General features: G+C 40.2%; 1 protein-coding gene across 10 annotated transcripts in view; it reads left to right on the top strand.

Annotated features, from left to right (window-relative positions):
• The window catches only part of TACC3 (transforming acidic coiled-coil containing protein 3), a 31739-nt gene extending 18154 nt beyond the window's left edge, over positions 1 to 13585 (top strand). For all 10 annotated transcript variants that reach the window (XM_043544826.1, XM_043544825.1, XM_043544824.1 and 7 more), the window contains 10 exons: positions 185 to 237; positions 587 to 714; positions 792 to 906; positions 4094 to 4249; positions 6950 to 7026; positions 7106 to 7149; positions 10136 to 10296; positions 12048 to 12154; positions 12396 to 12516; positions 13408 to 13585. In XM_043544826.1, the coding sequence (XP_043400761.1) occupies positions 185 to 237; positions 587 to 714; positions 792 to 906; positions 4094 to 4249; positions 6950 to 7026; positions 7106 to 7149; positions 10136 to 10296; positions 12048 to 12154; positions 12396 to 12516; positions 13408 to 13473 (1028 nt within the window). In that variant the 3' untranslated portion in view covers positions 13474 to 13585. The remainder of the gene's footprint in view (positions 1 to 184; positions 238 to 586; positions 715 to 791; positions 907 to 4093; positions 4250 to 6949; positions 7027 to 7105; positions 7150 to 10135; positions 10297 to 12047; positions 12155 to 12395; positions 12517 to 13407) is intronic.
• The last annotated feature ends 2291 nt before the right edge of the window (positions 13586 to 15876 follow it).

Genomic DNA, 15876 nt, shown 5'->3' with positions numbered 1-15876 from the left:
AACTCTTTCCCTTCTAGGCTAAAGTTCAGGGTTCTTTTCTCCTGCTAATAACTTAATCTAACTGGGGACAGTAGTTTCTCTTTGCTTTCCATCAGTTTCATATCAATGTCACTTTCCATCCTACTCTATTAACAACTGTATGACTGCATTAAATCATTTTTATTAATATATTTGCCCTTTCCAGTTCTAGGAATGGGCATAGAAATAGACTACCTGGAACAATTTGGTACATCCTCAGTAAGTATCTGATATTTAAGCAGTTAAACTTGTTGGCTCAAGAGTTAGGGGTGGGGAGAGAACAATAAGATCTAAGCCTTTCTCCGCTAGGTTGTAGGTTCAAATGTGGCCCAGTTGGGAGTAGCAGTTTTATGTACCATCTCATGAGTAGATAGACTGAGCTCAACCCATTGTCTCTTTCTCATGATCCCCCTATAATTAGCTGCTGTCCTTGTTGGTAGTCTAGCCAAGGCTGAGGTTTGACTAAGCCTATCTTCTGGAGAGAACACACCACTTGAAGTTTGAGTTGGCTATGCTCCAAAGTAACATATCCTTCAATATGATTAATATCTCCCCTATCTCTCCCCAGTTTAAAGAGTCTGCTTTGAGGAAGCAATCATTGTATTTGAAGTTTGACCCTCTGCTGAGAGACAGCCCCAAAAAGCTGGCTCCTGGAACAATAAACTCATGTGTAGTCAATGCACCATTTCAAAGTGGGTAAGTATAGATTTTAATCTAAATTATAAATTTGGTTTTGAACATTCTCATTTTAACTGTTTGTTTGGTTTTTTTAGTCCTCTTTCTGACTTCAGTAGACTGCCTTTGGAAACCCCAAAGCCTGCAGTGAAATCTCTTCAAAATGAAGAAAAGCCTAAAGGACTGGATCTTCTGGGAACTTTCCCAGCTCCAGTAAGTAAATCATAAACATGTCAATTTTCATGTTAGTGGATTTTTGGATGAGTTCTTCGAGTGGGAAGAATAAACAACCTTTATCAACTTCTTGCCTGCTTAATGTTCCTGCACTGCTGTGGGTTAGTGTTGGTGTTACAATTGCCGGTACCCTCAAACAGGACGTATGCATTCACTGGGTGAATGGCATTACAAGTATTGCCAAGAGACTTTAAATGGCTTAATACATATAGGTTGTCTCTGAGTTTTAAAATGACAAAGGAGCTGTGATGATGTATGGAATCTGGGGTACACTTGAGGATATTATGAATATCCATATTGTAATGAGTTATGCCAGATATGCCATGTAAGGTATCTGCAAAAATGTTATAATTTGCCAGATCTGATGATCTGATTTAGTGTTTATTATGAGTTCTAGATATGTATATCTGTATTTCAAACTTGTGCTATGCTTCTGGGTGACACCCCCAGACAGTTTGGTATCTGTACTGCCTAGTCTGCTTGATGGCCAATTAAGGATCATCAGCTATACAACTGACCCATTGAGATAAGGTATGGGGATATACCTTATGAATCAACAAGGCATGCAGGGCATGCCTAAGGACAGAAAAGGCTTCCAAGCCATGTGCTGGGCAGTTTGTTTGAAACAAAGGAAGCACAAGCCGCATGGCAAAAGACTGTAAAAAGGCAGCTGCATCTTCTCCATTTTGGCTTCAGTCCTGCTTCTTACCTCTGGAGGAACTTTGCTACGAACTGAAACTCTGAATAAAGGACTGAATGACCCATCCACGCTGTGGATGTATTCCAGAGGGACTTTCAAGCCAGCAAAATCACCAATACTGCTAGGAGCCTGATATATGGACTTTGAAATCTTTTGTATGTATGTGACTCGTTCCATTTAACATCTGTCTTCTGGTTCTTCCCCCCGCCCCCTTATAATAAACCTTTAGGTTTAGACACTAAATCATAGAATATCCGGGTTGGAAGGGACCTCAGGAGGTCATCTAGTCCAACCCCCTGCTCAAAGCAGGACCAATCCCCAATTTTTGCCCCAGATCCTTAAATGGCCCCCTCAAGGATTGAACTCACAACCCTGGGTTTAGCAGGCCAATGCTCAAACCACTGAGCTATCCCTCCCCCATAAAGGACTGGCCAGCAGCTTGGTATTTTGGGTAAGATCCAAACTGTACTGATCTGGTAACGTGGCTGGCCCTTTGGGGTCAGAAGAACATTTTTTGTGTATGTGAGTAGTTTTAAAACTAAACTTCTCACTGTACTGGGACTAGGTGCTGACTGGGAGCCAGAGAACTGGAATGAAATAAGAGGGCTGTGTGACTTCCTTTTTGCTTCTTGATAACCAGTGGGGAATCAGAAGCATGGTTTGTGACTGGTTGAGGAGATAAACTTCAGTGTTTCCCACCAGTCTTGGGAGTATCTGCTCTCCCTTTTGCAGCCTGCCCTGCCCCTGGCATTTCCAGTGAGGGCTGCCACAGGTCACATTGGCATAGTCTTGGCAGGATCCACAGAACCAGATTATTTGGGTTTTTGATCAGAACCCCATGATATTCCAAACTGGAAATTTAAAACTGAATGTTAAAGTTAGTTAGCTGGCCAGCCCTGTACAACTGGCCCTGCTGGCCACACCTCAAAGATGGGATATGGGGATTAGTTAGTGGAACCAGCTGTATATGAGGAGCCGATTCCTTTATAAAAAGCAGCAGGAAGCTTCAGAAAGGGGAGTGTTCAGGGAGAGAGACAACAGTAAAATGGAAGTCAGAGACTGCTAGGAGTGAGCAAGTTCCAGCATGAAATCCTGAGCCGCAGGGAAAAGGGCTTCAGGTAGGGAACACCTAGGAGACCCTCAGCAGGAAATGCAGATTGCAGCCTTGATGGAGGTTTGAGGACTTTGTTTTATTATTATTTTTGATTACTCTGATAAAACAATCCCCAAGGAGGGTTGTGCTGAAGCATAGAATTTGTTTAGGTAGGTAGCTTGATTGAGTGTGATGGCTCTGTTAGTAGAGCCAGGTACCTGCAGAGTAATCTCAGGCCATGAAGGGATGCTCAAGAGGCAGTTGGCCTATTCACAAGATCTTCATATTTACAATATTTTCTAGCCCCAATACTGGGTATTAAAACTAACTTTTTTTAATGTTTAAGTGAACTGTTATCATTGGTGAGGAGGCTTCTATCAAGCTTGTTTTGACATCAGAGTCACTGTCCTATAATTGTGCTACATAATAGCATTTTTGTTGGCGCTTTTGTTTTACTCTGGCAATTAAAAACAAATCTCCAAAAGTGTCTTCCACACCCTGAATTTCTCTTCCTAGTATCTTCCATACTGTCTCTTCCTAGAGAGCAGTTAAATGTTACAATCTCAACATAGCCTAATTTTAAGCCAAAAATTAAATAAGATATTGTGTGTCTGAGTACAGAAATTCAGGATAAGGAGGAAATTCCAGCACTAAGCACTGGTCCTTTGGGGGAACGGGGGAAATCTCGCTTGCTTACCATAACCTTAAGCTAAATTCTTACAAAACCTTGTGTGACGAGAAGCATTTTGTACACGATCCTTTAAATTAAACTTGATTAAATGGTTCTCTGATCCCTAGTAGCATTGATCATATCTCTATAAATTGGCACTATTAATGATCTACAGTGTTTCTGATGTTAAACACTAAAACAGGCTTGCTCTTGGATAGTGGGCTTCTAGACTGGTGTTATTGCATGTTGCCTTTCAGTCCCTAGAGGCAGCTCAAATTCCCATTTCAGTCAAAGCATTCTTTTTTCATACAGCTGAACCCATGTAAGGTGAGAAATGGGTTTTCGCTGTAGTTCCTCTGCTTCTTGAATAAGCAGCACTCTGTGCCAAATTGTACAATTAAATGTAAAGTTTTAAACTTGACTGTCCTTGTATAACTCTATGTGGATGAAGGTCTGTTTGCCTAGCAGTAATGCTTAACTTGCTGTGGGGGGAGCTGTTTCTTTGTCTGCTGTTCATGAATAGGCAAATAGTGCAGTGCGCTGCATCTCAATATAGCTATAGTATTACCACATCTCTTTATCAAGCTAGAAAAATGACTAAGCAGTTTATAGGGATAGCTTTGGGGTTAAAATAACTTGCAATAATCTGAATAGATTCTGATGTGGTAGCCACTCAAACTTTTTGTTTTTCTTCTCCGCAAAGGATACAGTTCCTCTAATTCCAGATATCTCAACCAGTAACGCTTCACCGCTCTCTCCTTTTGGAGTGCCAACCAACACTGCAGTTGACGCTATTATAGAAGTGCTGAAATATAGCCAAAAAGATATGGATGCAGCTGTTGAAACAGTTAAACTAGAGGTAAGAAGAAAGCTTTAAAAGCCTTGAGGAATGTAGCACTTACTTTGAAAAGGCATGTCATTATAACTTGTTATACCAATAAAATAAAAACCAGCAGGATCTTCTTAAAGGGGAAAAGGCAAAATGCCACATTTATTGTGAATACAGAAAGAATCATAGTAAGCAGTTAGTTATAGCTATAACAATCCATTCAATTTCATATTTATTCACACATTCATTCATACACACTCACACAGGTTCTGCAAGGTTCTTATCATAATTACCAGCCTTAGAGTTGCTCATGCCAAGCCACTGGCCAGGTGGCCTGGACATGAGGAGGGAGCAGGGTCTTGTCAGATGCTCATCTGATGCTCCTGGAAGTTGGTTTGCAGAATCAGACCCCAAAGTTCTCACTTTCTAGAGTCCATTTTTATAGGAATTTCTTCCTATATCAGTCTATGGGTATTGCTTCATCATGCTGTTGCTGAATCAATCAGCAGATAGCACATTCCTGATGGCTCCGTGCTGCCAGATGTTATCTTGTTCTTTGGTTCTCCCATTCTTGAGGCTGTTGGGTGGATTCCAGTCTGCCCTCTGGGGGTCCTCTGGTTATTTCCATTTGACGCCTTCTTCAGCCGATGGACACTGGATTCTTAGGCTGGCACCTCCCTGATCATTGTTGTTATCCCCACAAAGCATCCATCCACATACATCCTCTATCTCTATTTTAATCACAATTGTTAACAAAGTGAGATGAATACAACAAAAGGGCGGGGAGTCTCTAGGTGCTGTTTCTGTTGTTACAGAGTATTGCTTTGAGTCTCTCTGAGTAGTTGTTACAAAGAATTGCTTTGAGAACAGACTCTGTCTTAGAATGTACTAACACAATTAGAAGCTTGCAAGTTTCACACACAGAGGAGAGAAACAGTACCAAAAATCAAGAGACCTCTTAATTAGTAATTCCCTGTAATTTAAACTATGGGGAATCAAACTCATTTGTGATTTTAATACAGAACTTCTTTAATATGATCCAACACATGCAAGCATTCCCCTCTTTGAGTTACTCAGTAAATACTGGGCATCTATTTCAACACTTGTTATCCCACTACCCCCACCCACCTTTTCAGGTTTTCATGTACAGTAACTCCCCACGTAACGTCGTCTTGCTTCACGTTGTTTCGATCTTACTTTCCTGCTCAATTACAGAACATGCTCCATTTAAAGTTGTGCAATGCTTCGCTATAACATTGTTTGTTTGGCTGCCTGCTTTGTCCACAGCTGGCAGACCCCGTGGATCAGCGCTCTCCCGCTCCTTCCCCCCGCCCCTGCCTGTGGCAATCAGCTGTCTTGTGGCATTCAGGAGGCGGGGGGGGGGAGGAGCGAGGACACAGTGTGCAGGCTCCTCCTCCCTCCGCTGCCTCTTGAATGCCGCAAGCCAGCTGATTGCTGTGGGCAGGAGGCAGGAGAGGGAGGGGGGAGGAGCGAGGACACAGTGTGCGAAGTAAAGGGGGGGGGGGGAGGGGAAGAAGAGGTGGGTTAAGGATGGGGGTTTGGTGGAAGGGGTAGAGTGGGCAGGCCGAGGGTTGAGCCCCCCTGCCCCTGGTGCTTGCAGGGTAGGGGAAACTGCCGCTGCTGCTGTGCAATGTGCTTCTCCTAGCCTACAGCACCTTCAGCCTCCTTGCCTGCCTCATTGTCTCCAGTGCCAGTGGGCTGTGCCTGTGTGGGGCAAGGTGGGGGCACCTCCCAACTATAGTACTGTACTGTGACAAGAACAAGAAATGATAGATGCCCTGAAAAGACAATTCTTGATTTTCTCTGAAGGAGGAAGACTTTTTTTTATTTAATTTTTTTTTTTTTAATTGCCTTGTAGTGACAACACGAGGGGAAGAATCTTATCTTTTCAAATCAGTTTCTTCTAATCTGGAGCAACAAACACGAATATAACTTCATGGTTATTGCATGGCTTCACTACAGGACAGAGTCATGTTTGTCTGGGGGCCTTAACTGCATTTTATAACTTAAAAGAGAGCCAACCATTTTAAACTAAGACTGAATTTCCTGCAGTTATAATGCTTGCTACTAGGATAGTTCCTACATAGCTAATGTGTGTTTTCTCAACTGTAACTCCATTTTAATATAACTTGTCTGAAAATGTAAGGTTATCCTTGTTCCCTCCAAATTTGTGTGAACACAGATTGATTCAACCTGCAAATTAACATTGACTTGAATAAATTAAAAGAGTTGGCTGCATGCTGTGAGAGTCAATAGAATAATACCTCTAACAGTGAGGGAGTAAGATGCCTATATCACAAATTAGGGGAAGTCTACTTGGAAAAAACAAGTCTGTGATCAATGTATGAAGAAATAGTAAACTTAGTCTTGCTGTGTGATGCAACAGACACCAGTGCTGTGTGTACAGGGATAGCATGGGAAGATCACTTGTAATCTGCTTTAAAACAATTTTTTGTGTGAATCTTTTTGATTGAGAAGTGTTGAATATTACAATGAACCATGAGACTAGTGATAACACTACATCACCCAGTCTACTGGTCTGTCTCTGACTAGTACTAGAGCTTTCTGCCATAACTGACACTTATGAAATAGTGTCCACAGGGAAAATTTTATCTTCTGTCAACACCTCTTTAAGATACCCTTCAGGTTGTTCTGAATGTCCGTTTATCTCAATCCCTGTTAAGTAAATTTAGAACTTTTTTTTTTAAGGTTCAAGAAAAGCAAATGGAAGTTTTAGAATGGAAAAAGAAGTATGACAGGCTTTATATGGAATACCTGGAAATGGGGTTAGTGCCTGCTAATTATACAGCTTGATTTATTGCTTTTGATTGCTTTCTCTAACGTATATTCAATATTGTTTTTTAGAAAAATTGTTGCAGAGTTTGAAGGCACAATAACCCAAATGATGGGTAAGTATCCTGAGAAAATGGAACACTGCTTGAGATGGGCTTTCGCTTAGACCTGAAGGGCGCACTAAATATATAGCTGGCTTTGACACAAGAATATCTAGTACTCTTCTGGCTAGTACTTTAGTCATGCTGTCAATACTGCATTACATGTTATACTTGTATCATACTGAATCCTTGGAACAGAGATCAGAGCTAGACAAATTAATGTGTTTATGGACAGATTTCTAAAGTTGAATGTGCACAGTTGTATGCATCTTAATTGCACAACTGGGGTACTTGCATGTTTGCTTGACTTGTACAGACACATGCACGTAGCAAGGTAGGTGCCTGATTTGTACCTAACTGAGGCATGCACAGTAATGGCCACAATATGGCTCGTAGCTGTTCAATTCTAGATGGTCCATTGATGTTACAAGTTCCAGTTGCTTACTAAGCAATTCAACAGTTTGCTACTAAACGAGAACAATAATCTGTAGATCACACACAGCCATATCACTTCTGACCAAATGTCAGTGGAACCCTCTGGTGGACACTTCTTGTTTCTACTGTTGTTCTAAACTGCAAAGGCATCGATTAACACGTCAGCTAAAAGCTTGCATCTTGAGTCCATAAGAATATGAGAACGGCCATACTAGGTCAGACCAATGGTCCATCTAACCCAGTTTCCTGTCTTCCGACAGTGGCCAATGACAGATGCTTCAGAAGGAACAAACGGAACAGGGCAATCAAGTGATCCAGTCCCAGTAACTGTCAGTCAGGCCTAGGGAAAACCAAAGCATGGTTACATCCCTGACTGTCTGTTGATGTACCTATACTCCATGAAATTATCTAATTCTTTTTTTAATCCAATTATAGTTTTGGCCTTTGCAACATCCCCTGGCAATGAGTTCCACAGGCTGACTGTGCATTGTGTGAAGAAGTATTTGTTCATATTTGTCTTAAACCTGCTGTCTATTTCATTGGGTGACCCCTCATTCTTGTGTTACGTGAAGTGGTAAATAACACTTCCTTATTCACTTTCTCCGTACCATTCAAGATTTTATAGACCTCTGTCATACCCCCTCCACTCCTTAGTCATCTCTTTTCTAAGATGAATAGTCCCAGTCTTTTTAATCTCTCCTCAGATGGAAGCTGTTCCATACCCCTAATAATTTTTGTTGCCCTTTTCCATTTCTAATATCTTTTTTGAGATGGAATGACCAGAATTGCACACAGTGTTTATGGTGTGGGTATACCATGGATTTATATAGTAGCATTATGATATTTTGTCTTATCAATCCATTTCCTAATCGTTCCTAACGTTGTTAGCTTTTTTTTTTTTGACTGCCACTGCACATTGAGCGGAAGTTTTCAGAGAACAATCCATAATGACCCCAAGATTTTTCTTGAGTTGTAATGGCTAATTTAGACCTCACCATTTTGTATGTATAGATTGGATTATATTTTCCAATGTGCAATACTTTGCATTTATCAACACTGAATTTCATGTGCCATTTTGTTTCCCAGTTGCCCAGTTTTAAGAGATGCCTTTGTAACTCTTCAGTTAGCTTTGGACTTAACTGTCATGAGTAATTTTGAATCATCTGCAAATTTTGCCACCTCACTGTTGACCCCTTTTGCCAGATTTATGAATATGTTGAACAGCACTGGTCCTAGAACAGATCCTTGGGGGACACTATTTATTTCTCTCCATTATGAAAATTGACCATTTATTCCTACCTTTTTGTTTCCTGTCTTTTTTAACCAATTACTGATCCATGAGAGGACCTGCCCTCTTATCCCATGACTGCTTACTTTGCTTAAGAGCCTTTAGTGAGGGACACTGTCAAAGGCTTTCTGAAAGTCCAAATACACTATATCAACTGGATCACCCTTGTCGACGTGCTTGTTGATTCCTTCCCCACCCCACCCACCCTCAAGAATCCAAATAGATGAGGCATGATTTCCCTTTACAAAAGACATCTCTCCTCTTCCCCAACAAATCGTGTTCATCCAAGTCTGATATTTCTGTTTACTGTATTTTCAACCAATTTGTTTGGTACTGAAGTTAGGCTTACCAGCCTATAATTGCCAGGATCACCTCTTGCGTCTTTTTTTAAAAATTGGTGTCACCTTAGCTATCTGGTACAGAAGTGACAGATTACATATCTCAGTAGTTCTGCAATTTCATACGAGTTCCTTCAAAACTGGTCCTGATCACACATTACTGTTTAATTTATCAATTGTTCCCAAACGACTTCTATTGACTTCAGTCTGAGACAGTTCCTCAGATTTGTCCCTTAAAGAATGGCTCAGGTGTGGAAATCGCCCTCCCATCCTCTGCAGTGAAGATTGCAGCAAAGAATTCATTTAGCTTCTCTGCAATGGCCTTGTCTTCTCTGAATGTTCCTTTAGTATCTCAATCGTCCAGTGGTCTTACTGATTATTTGGCAGGCTTCCTGCTTCTGATGTACTTTTATTTATTTATTTTTGCTGTTTAGTCTTTTGCTGGTTGCTCTTTTTGGCTTGCCTACTTATACTTGATTTACCAGAGTTTTTTTCCTTTTTATTTTCCTCAATAGGATTTGACTTCCAATTTTTAAAGGATGCCTCTTTGCCTCTTAACAGCTTCTTTTACTCTGTTTTAACCTTGATGGCTTTTTTCCCCTATTACTATTTAATTTGGGGTATACATTTAGTCATCCTTTTACAAGTAAGCATGTTAAAGCTATGCATAATTTAGATTAAATCCCTAATTAAGGAAGAGTCATATTTACAAGAATGACAGTTCTACGATGCTTGTCCTTTGGTCCTTTAAAGAGAATTCTGCAGGAAAGGTAATATGGCTGCGTGTGCTGATAATAATTAAAGGTTTCATAAGGAAGTTCTCATTATGCTACAGTAATGTCTGGCCCTGTGTCTTTAGTAACTGGGATGACGGGGTGCTTTGCTTTAAGAAAAACAAAAACACCCAGCCCTCTTGTATTTTTTTTTTTTTCATCTTTAGAGGATGCCCAAAAACAGAAGGAGCTTTCAAAAAAGGAAAACCAGAAGATGCTGGAGGAGAAACAGCAAGTTCTGTCAGATCTGAACTCCATGGAGAAGTCTTTCTCTGAACTCTTCAAACGATTTGAAAAACAGAAAGAAGCTTTAGAAGGTTATCGCAAAGTAAGATGATGGAATGACACTGGTACTGTGCTTCCAAATCCCAAACAAGACTAAGGCCCCGTTGAGACTGGGGAAATAGCTGAAATTCTAAAACACCTCGCTTTATACTAGGTGTTAGGTGGTCACAGTCAAAATTCGACTCCCCCTAGAAATGTGGCTGGTTAAGGTCTCAAAGATGTCAGTAGTTAGGGTAGACAAGGTTCAAGTCATGTTTTAAAATGCAGTAAGCGTGGTTTAAAAAAAATTTTTTTTTGTTTAACTGAAAGTACTCCACATCTTCCTGGCTGTCTTGAGAGTTGCATCAAAATGTGACTAGCTCAGTGTCCTATCCTTTTTCTATCACGAACAATTGAACGAGTGACTCTGAGGAGAAGATTAGATATGTGTCCAAAGAGAGCCTGTCTCTGGATTATTCATAGGTTCCAAGGCCGCAGGAGGTCAGACTAGGTGATCACAAGGGCCAAGATAATTTCTACTAGAAGGATCTGGTTCGGGTTCAGGAGAAGTCTGCCTATTACATTAGCCCTTGGAGACCCTAACTTTTATATCATGACTCCCTTGTGCTAGAACTGTACGAACCAAGGTGGACCAGGCCTTTGCTCTAAAGTCTCACTCAGGGGAAACTGACTTATCTTTTTCTCCTCCCATCTCACTGTAGTGGCTTTTTTTGCACTGCATGGTTTCATACTTGGTATTAAATATTTAATATTTGATTCAACTGCAGCAGGGTCCAAATCCTGAATTTTCCCCATCATCTTCTGCCTTTCCTGGAAGAGGGTTGATTTAGCCTTACTTTGAGCCAGAGTAGGTGGTACATTGATTGAATGAATAGAAGTGGACAGAATGAAAAAATTTCAAGATCATGGTGGCTTTTGGTAAGAGAAGAGAGAAAGAGACAAAGTTGAGGATGCAAACTAGGATGAATTTCTCCTTTGTTGGCATTTTGAAGATAAGTGAGCCTAAACAGAGGTGGGTGAGAACAAGTGGCTGGGTGTGGAGGAAAGATCTGACATTCAACTATACCCTTAGAATCATAGAATATCAGGGTTGGAAGGGACCCCAGAAGGTCATCTAGTCCAACCCCCTGCTCGAAGCAGGACCAATTCCCAGTTAAATCATCCCAGCCAGGGCTTTGTCAAGCCTGACCTTAAAAACCTCTAAGGAAGGAGATTCTACCACCTCCCTAGGTAACGCATTCCAGTGTTTCACCACCCTCTTAGTGAAAAAGTTTTTCCTAATATCCAATCTAAACCTCCCCCATTGCAACTTGAGACCATTACTCCTCATTCTGTCATCTGCTACCATTGAGAACAGTCTAGAGCCATCCTCTTTGGAACCCCCTTTCAGGTAGTTGAAAGCAGCTATCAAATCCCCCCTCATTCTTCTCTTCTGCAGACTAAACAATCCCAGCTCCCTCAGCCTCTCCTCATAAGTCATGTGCTCTAGACCCCTAATCATTTTTGTTGCCCTTCGCTGGACTCTCTCCAATTTATTCACATCCTTCTTGTAGTGTGGGGCCCAAAACTGGACACAGTACTCCAGATGAGGCCTCACCAGTGTCGAATAGAGGGGAACTATCATGTCCCTTAACTATTTGTTTTCTTGAACAGGTCTTTTGTTTAAAAAACAAAACAAAACAAAACCCCAAAAAAACCCTGCAGTAGTAGAGTCTTGCCTGCCTATGGGGTAATGAGGTTAAATTCAAACAACCACCTTGACACTAACTGAACTCTCCAATTATATTGGGATAGAATGAAGAGGCTCTGAAGAAATGTGCTGAGGATTATCTTGCAAGGATTAAGAAGGAAGAGCAGAGATATCAAGCACTGAAGGCACATGCTGAAGAAAAACTGCATCAGTGAGTACTTTCTCATTCTTAGTCCCTCATGTTTACCTTTATATGTAGGGTGAATTCACAAGCAAAACTCCCCTTGACTTCAATGGGGCCAGGATTTCACTTTAGTGTCTCAATCTCAAAACCTCTCTTAGAAATATTGTAACCACTTCTAAAGTGGAAGAACCTAACTTGACTTCAGACCGTAACTTGCTAGCTGTTTTGAATTAAGTCAGATTTAAACATTAGCTCACTTTCATTCCAGAGCAAATGAAGAGATTGCCCAGGTACGGGGCAAAGCCAAGACGGAGTCTGTAGCACTGCAAGCTACTTTGCGTAAAGAACAAATGAGGGTACAGTCTCTAGAAAGAAGCCTTGAACAAAAGGTCAGTTTAAGTATCTGCTGCTTGACTGGTTTTAAACTTGTAATAAGCTACGTTCTAAACTAGCATCAGAACTGGGGTTCTCAGGAGTACCACTGTGAAATAGCAAGAAGTCTGGTGGTACCTTAAAGACAAACATGGCTACCCCCTGATAATGTGAAATAGGAGTCTTGATTGTATGTCTCAAATATTGGTATGGCAGAACCCTTTGATACTGAGAGATGGAATCCATCTACCCTTGTAGAGGGATCTATTGTGAATAATGGGTTCATTTGCATAGATGAGCCTCAGAAGTGACTAACAATATATAGACTTCAAGACTGTATACTAGCTGAACTGTTGAAAGGGTGTAACTAAAATATAGGTTCAAGTTGAAAGTGAACAGTACACCTTGTCCTGGGAATGACGCTTAAATATGATGGCACTGCATCCGTTCTAGATGCATTTTGATCTAGAGAACCAGCATCACTCATGCTATAAACATAATTCCATAATGAATTGCTTCAGCCATTTAGGAAGTGGAAAAACAGGCGCCAGTAATAGGTATGTTGATGGTTGCATCTTCTATTTAGTTGTAAAGAGAACTTACAAAAGGGTGTACAACAGTCTAACAATAGTCCTTAACAGTAGAGACTACAGTCTAAATTTTAGACACTGCCTGGAAAGTTAAGGAAACAATGTAATGTAGCTGTCCCTTTAAAATCTAATCAAGATATGCCTCCTTAGGATGCCTTGTTCCAAGTCTTTACTGCATTTACAGAATTTGAGCATTTGTAATGGAACTCCTGTTCCACACAACACCAAAGGTGCTATGACTCCTGTGACTGCAATTTTGTGATATGAATGTGAGTTGCAGTTTGTTCTTGACTCACTAATTCTTTGTCTTCTTAACAGGCAAAAGAAAATGATGAACTAACAAAAATCTGTGACGACTTGATTTTAAAGATGGAAAAAATCTAATATTTGGACTGTTGTACATATGTTCACTCAGATTCATTCTGTCCTTTTTCTTTGTGTGTTCAGTGACTTTTTAATTATGTATGTGGAAAGTAATAAAAAGTAATAGATTTCACTTGCACTTGTTCCTTCACGTAATGTTGGTTGTATATTGGCTATGAATATGGAGTGTCTGCCTAATTTAGAAATACACTAGAATGAGCAGGTTCACCACATGCCTATGAAAAGTCAATTGAAATAAATGAGCAAGTGTAAGTTTCACTCAAATTTTGTAAATAAAATAAATTTGGACACTCATGGCTCTTAATCCATTAGCTGTGGCAATCTCCTCAGGAGCTCTGGACTAAAGATCTCAATATCCCACTGGTTACACCAGCCCTCTGTTTGCCTTGCCATTAACAAGATATGCACTCCAAATACCCTTGAAGCATTCCCCTATGATATCCAGCCCCTGATACTGATTATTCATAGAAATCCCAGATACTTTGCCCCAAAGGAGCAGCACACCCCAGTTTTACCTTAAATCTCCAGTCCTGTCTTATATCAACACTTGTAATAAAACAAAAGATTTATTTAAGAAAAATTAAGGATTTCTCTAGAAATCAGTGACAGAAAAATGATTACAATACAAAACAGTCATAAAATCCAAACTAGGGCCTAAACTTACTAATAGTTACCTTTCCTATCCAAGTAGGCCTCCCCCACAACCATGTTCATCCTGCAGAGCTGGCTAGTTTAACAGGAATCAGGATCCAGTTTTTCATGGAAAAACAGCCCAGATCAACAAGATGCCTCCTGATTGATTGGATCCAAAGTACCTTTTCTCCATCTCATGTTAGCATATAACAGTTTCTTGCCTTTATTCATAGGGTCATCCCTTGTCTGTTTTATTGTTTGCAATTGGTTTTTTTTTTTTTTTTTTTTTTTGAAGGTTTCCTGTTGATGGGACAATGGTAGACAGTTGAGCATTGCATTACATCACTGGCTAACCAGTGCCAACTCCCTCTGGTATAAATAGGCTATCACTAAGTACTGGATTACTCCTCTTAACCTTAAGGGCATAAACTTCAATATAGTTACATTATTCCTTAAATTGCCACTTCCCATCATGCCAGGATAATTAACATTGAGAAGTTGCAAGCTTCCAACAGAGATCTTACACATGTCATTTTATGTGATTGACATGAGTTTGTCAGGACTGAGAGGAGAGTTGTTTGCAAAGAACACGGGACCCTTGCTCAAGGAGCCATTGTGACAATCTAAAATAAAGGCATTTGAGATTCAGTTCTTTCAAAACAGGAGCTGCGGTTTTAAATATGGCTCAAGGCCCTTCAGTGTTTCCTATTACATTCAACATTGGAGGGAGGAATTTTGCCACTCATATGCAACTTGGGGTACAATATAGAGCTTCACACTGCAAGGGCAAGCATGAACCAGTCCATGCTAAGGCAGCTTTGACCCCTCTCCCTCCCTACAGCCCTGTATTAAGCTCTCCCTCTTCATAGTGCTTTACTACCTGTTTTGTTTTCCTTACTTAAACTAATTTAGTGGTCATGAAAGTGACAGACTCCTATAAGGTAGTAAGTTATTCACAGAACAGGTACCTCACATACAGCAAAAATTTCCTGTGCCTGTTTCAACTTTAGCCAGTAGGGATGGCTGGAGGATATTGACTTTTGGTCTGATTTGCAATGGATTTAACCAGCTAGCCTTGTAGTGTAAAGCTCTCTGCTCTATCAGTGGCCTTAAGATGTATCGCTCCCTGGAATTTTTCTTTGAATATTATTTCCATTAAACATTTTTTGGGAACTAGTTACTGTGATGAATCTTCATGGATTTCATGATTTTTCTAAGAAGAAGACTGCAGTACCATGTGTTTCCACAAGATGTAGCTGCTGCCCTTCTAAATGGACTATATTTTATCTGTAGAAATGTGAGGAAACTATACCTAGTCAGTTCTCTTTATGTGTCCAATACATTGGATCGCCTTCTCTGTTCTTCAGACACTCATGAATTAAAGATTCATTGTTCTAATGAAGGTTCTTTTACATGATAGGCAAACAGCTGCAAAAGGAAATGTACCTACTGATCATATATCTATTCAAGGCTCCCCCTGTTATGATTAGGGTTGAAAGATTTTTTTTATCAAACTGTCACTTTCACTGTACAGACAAAGTGATGAAAAAAATATTTCCATTGATAATTATTGAAATTTACAGCTATGTAGTGTAAGAAAAATGCTGCTTGAGAACTTAGTTTGATTTAAGAATATTTACTTGGTATGTTTTGACATGATGTTGAAAATGTGTTAATTATAGAGCGCTCACTTTTTGAATCTAAACATTTACTGACAATTATTATCTGCCCCCATAATATCTCAAAATGGACAGTGTAAATTGCTAAAAA

This window comes from Chelonia mydas, chromosome 4 (assembly GCF_015237465.2).
Source record: "Chelonia mydas isolate rCheMyd1 chromosome 4, rCheMyd1.pri.v2, whole genome shotgun sequence".
NCBI classification, from domain to species: Eukaryota; Metazoa; Chordata; order Testudines; family Cheloniidae; genus Chelonia; species Chelonia mydas.
This window is presented reverse-complemented; position numbering and strand designations above follow the sequence as displayed.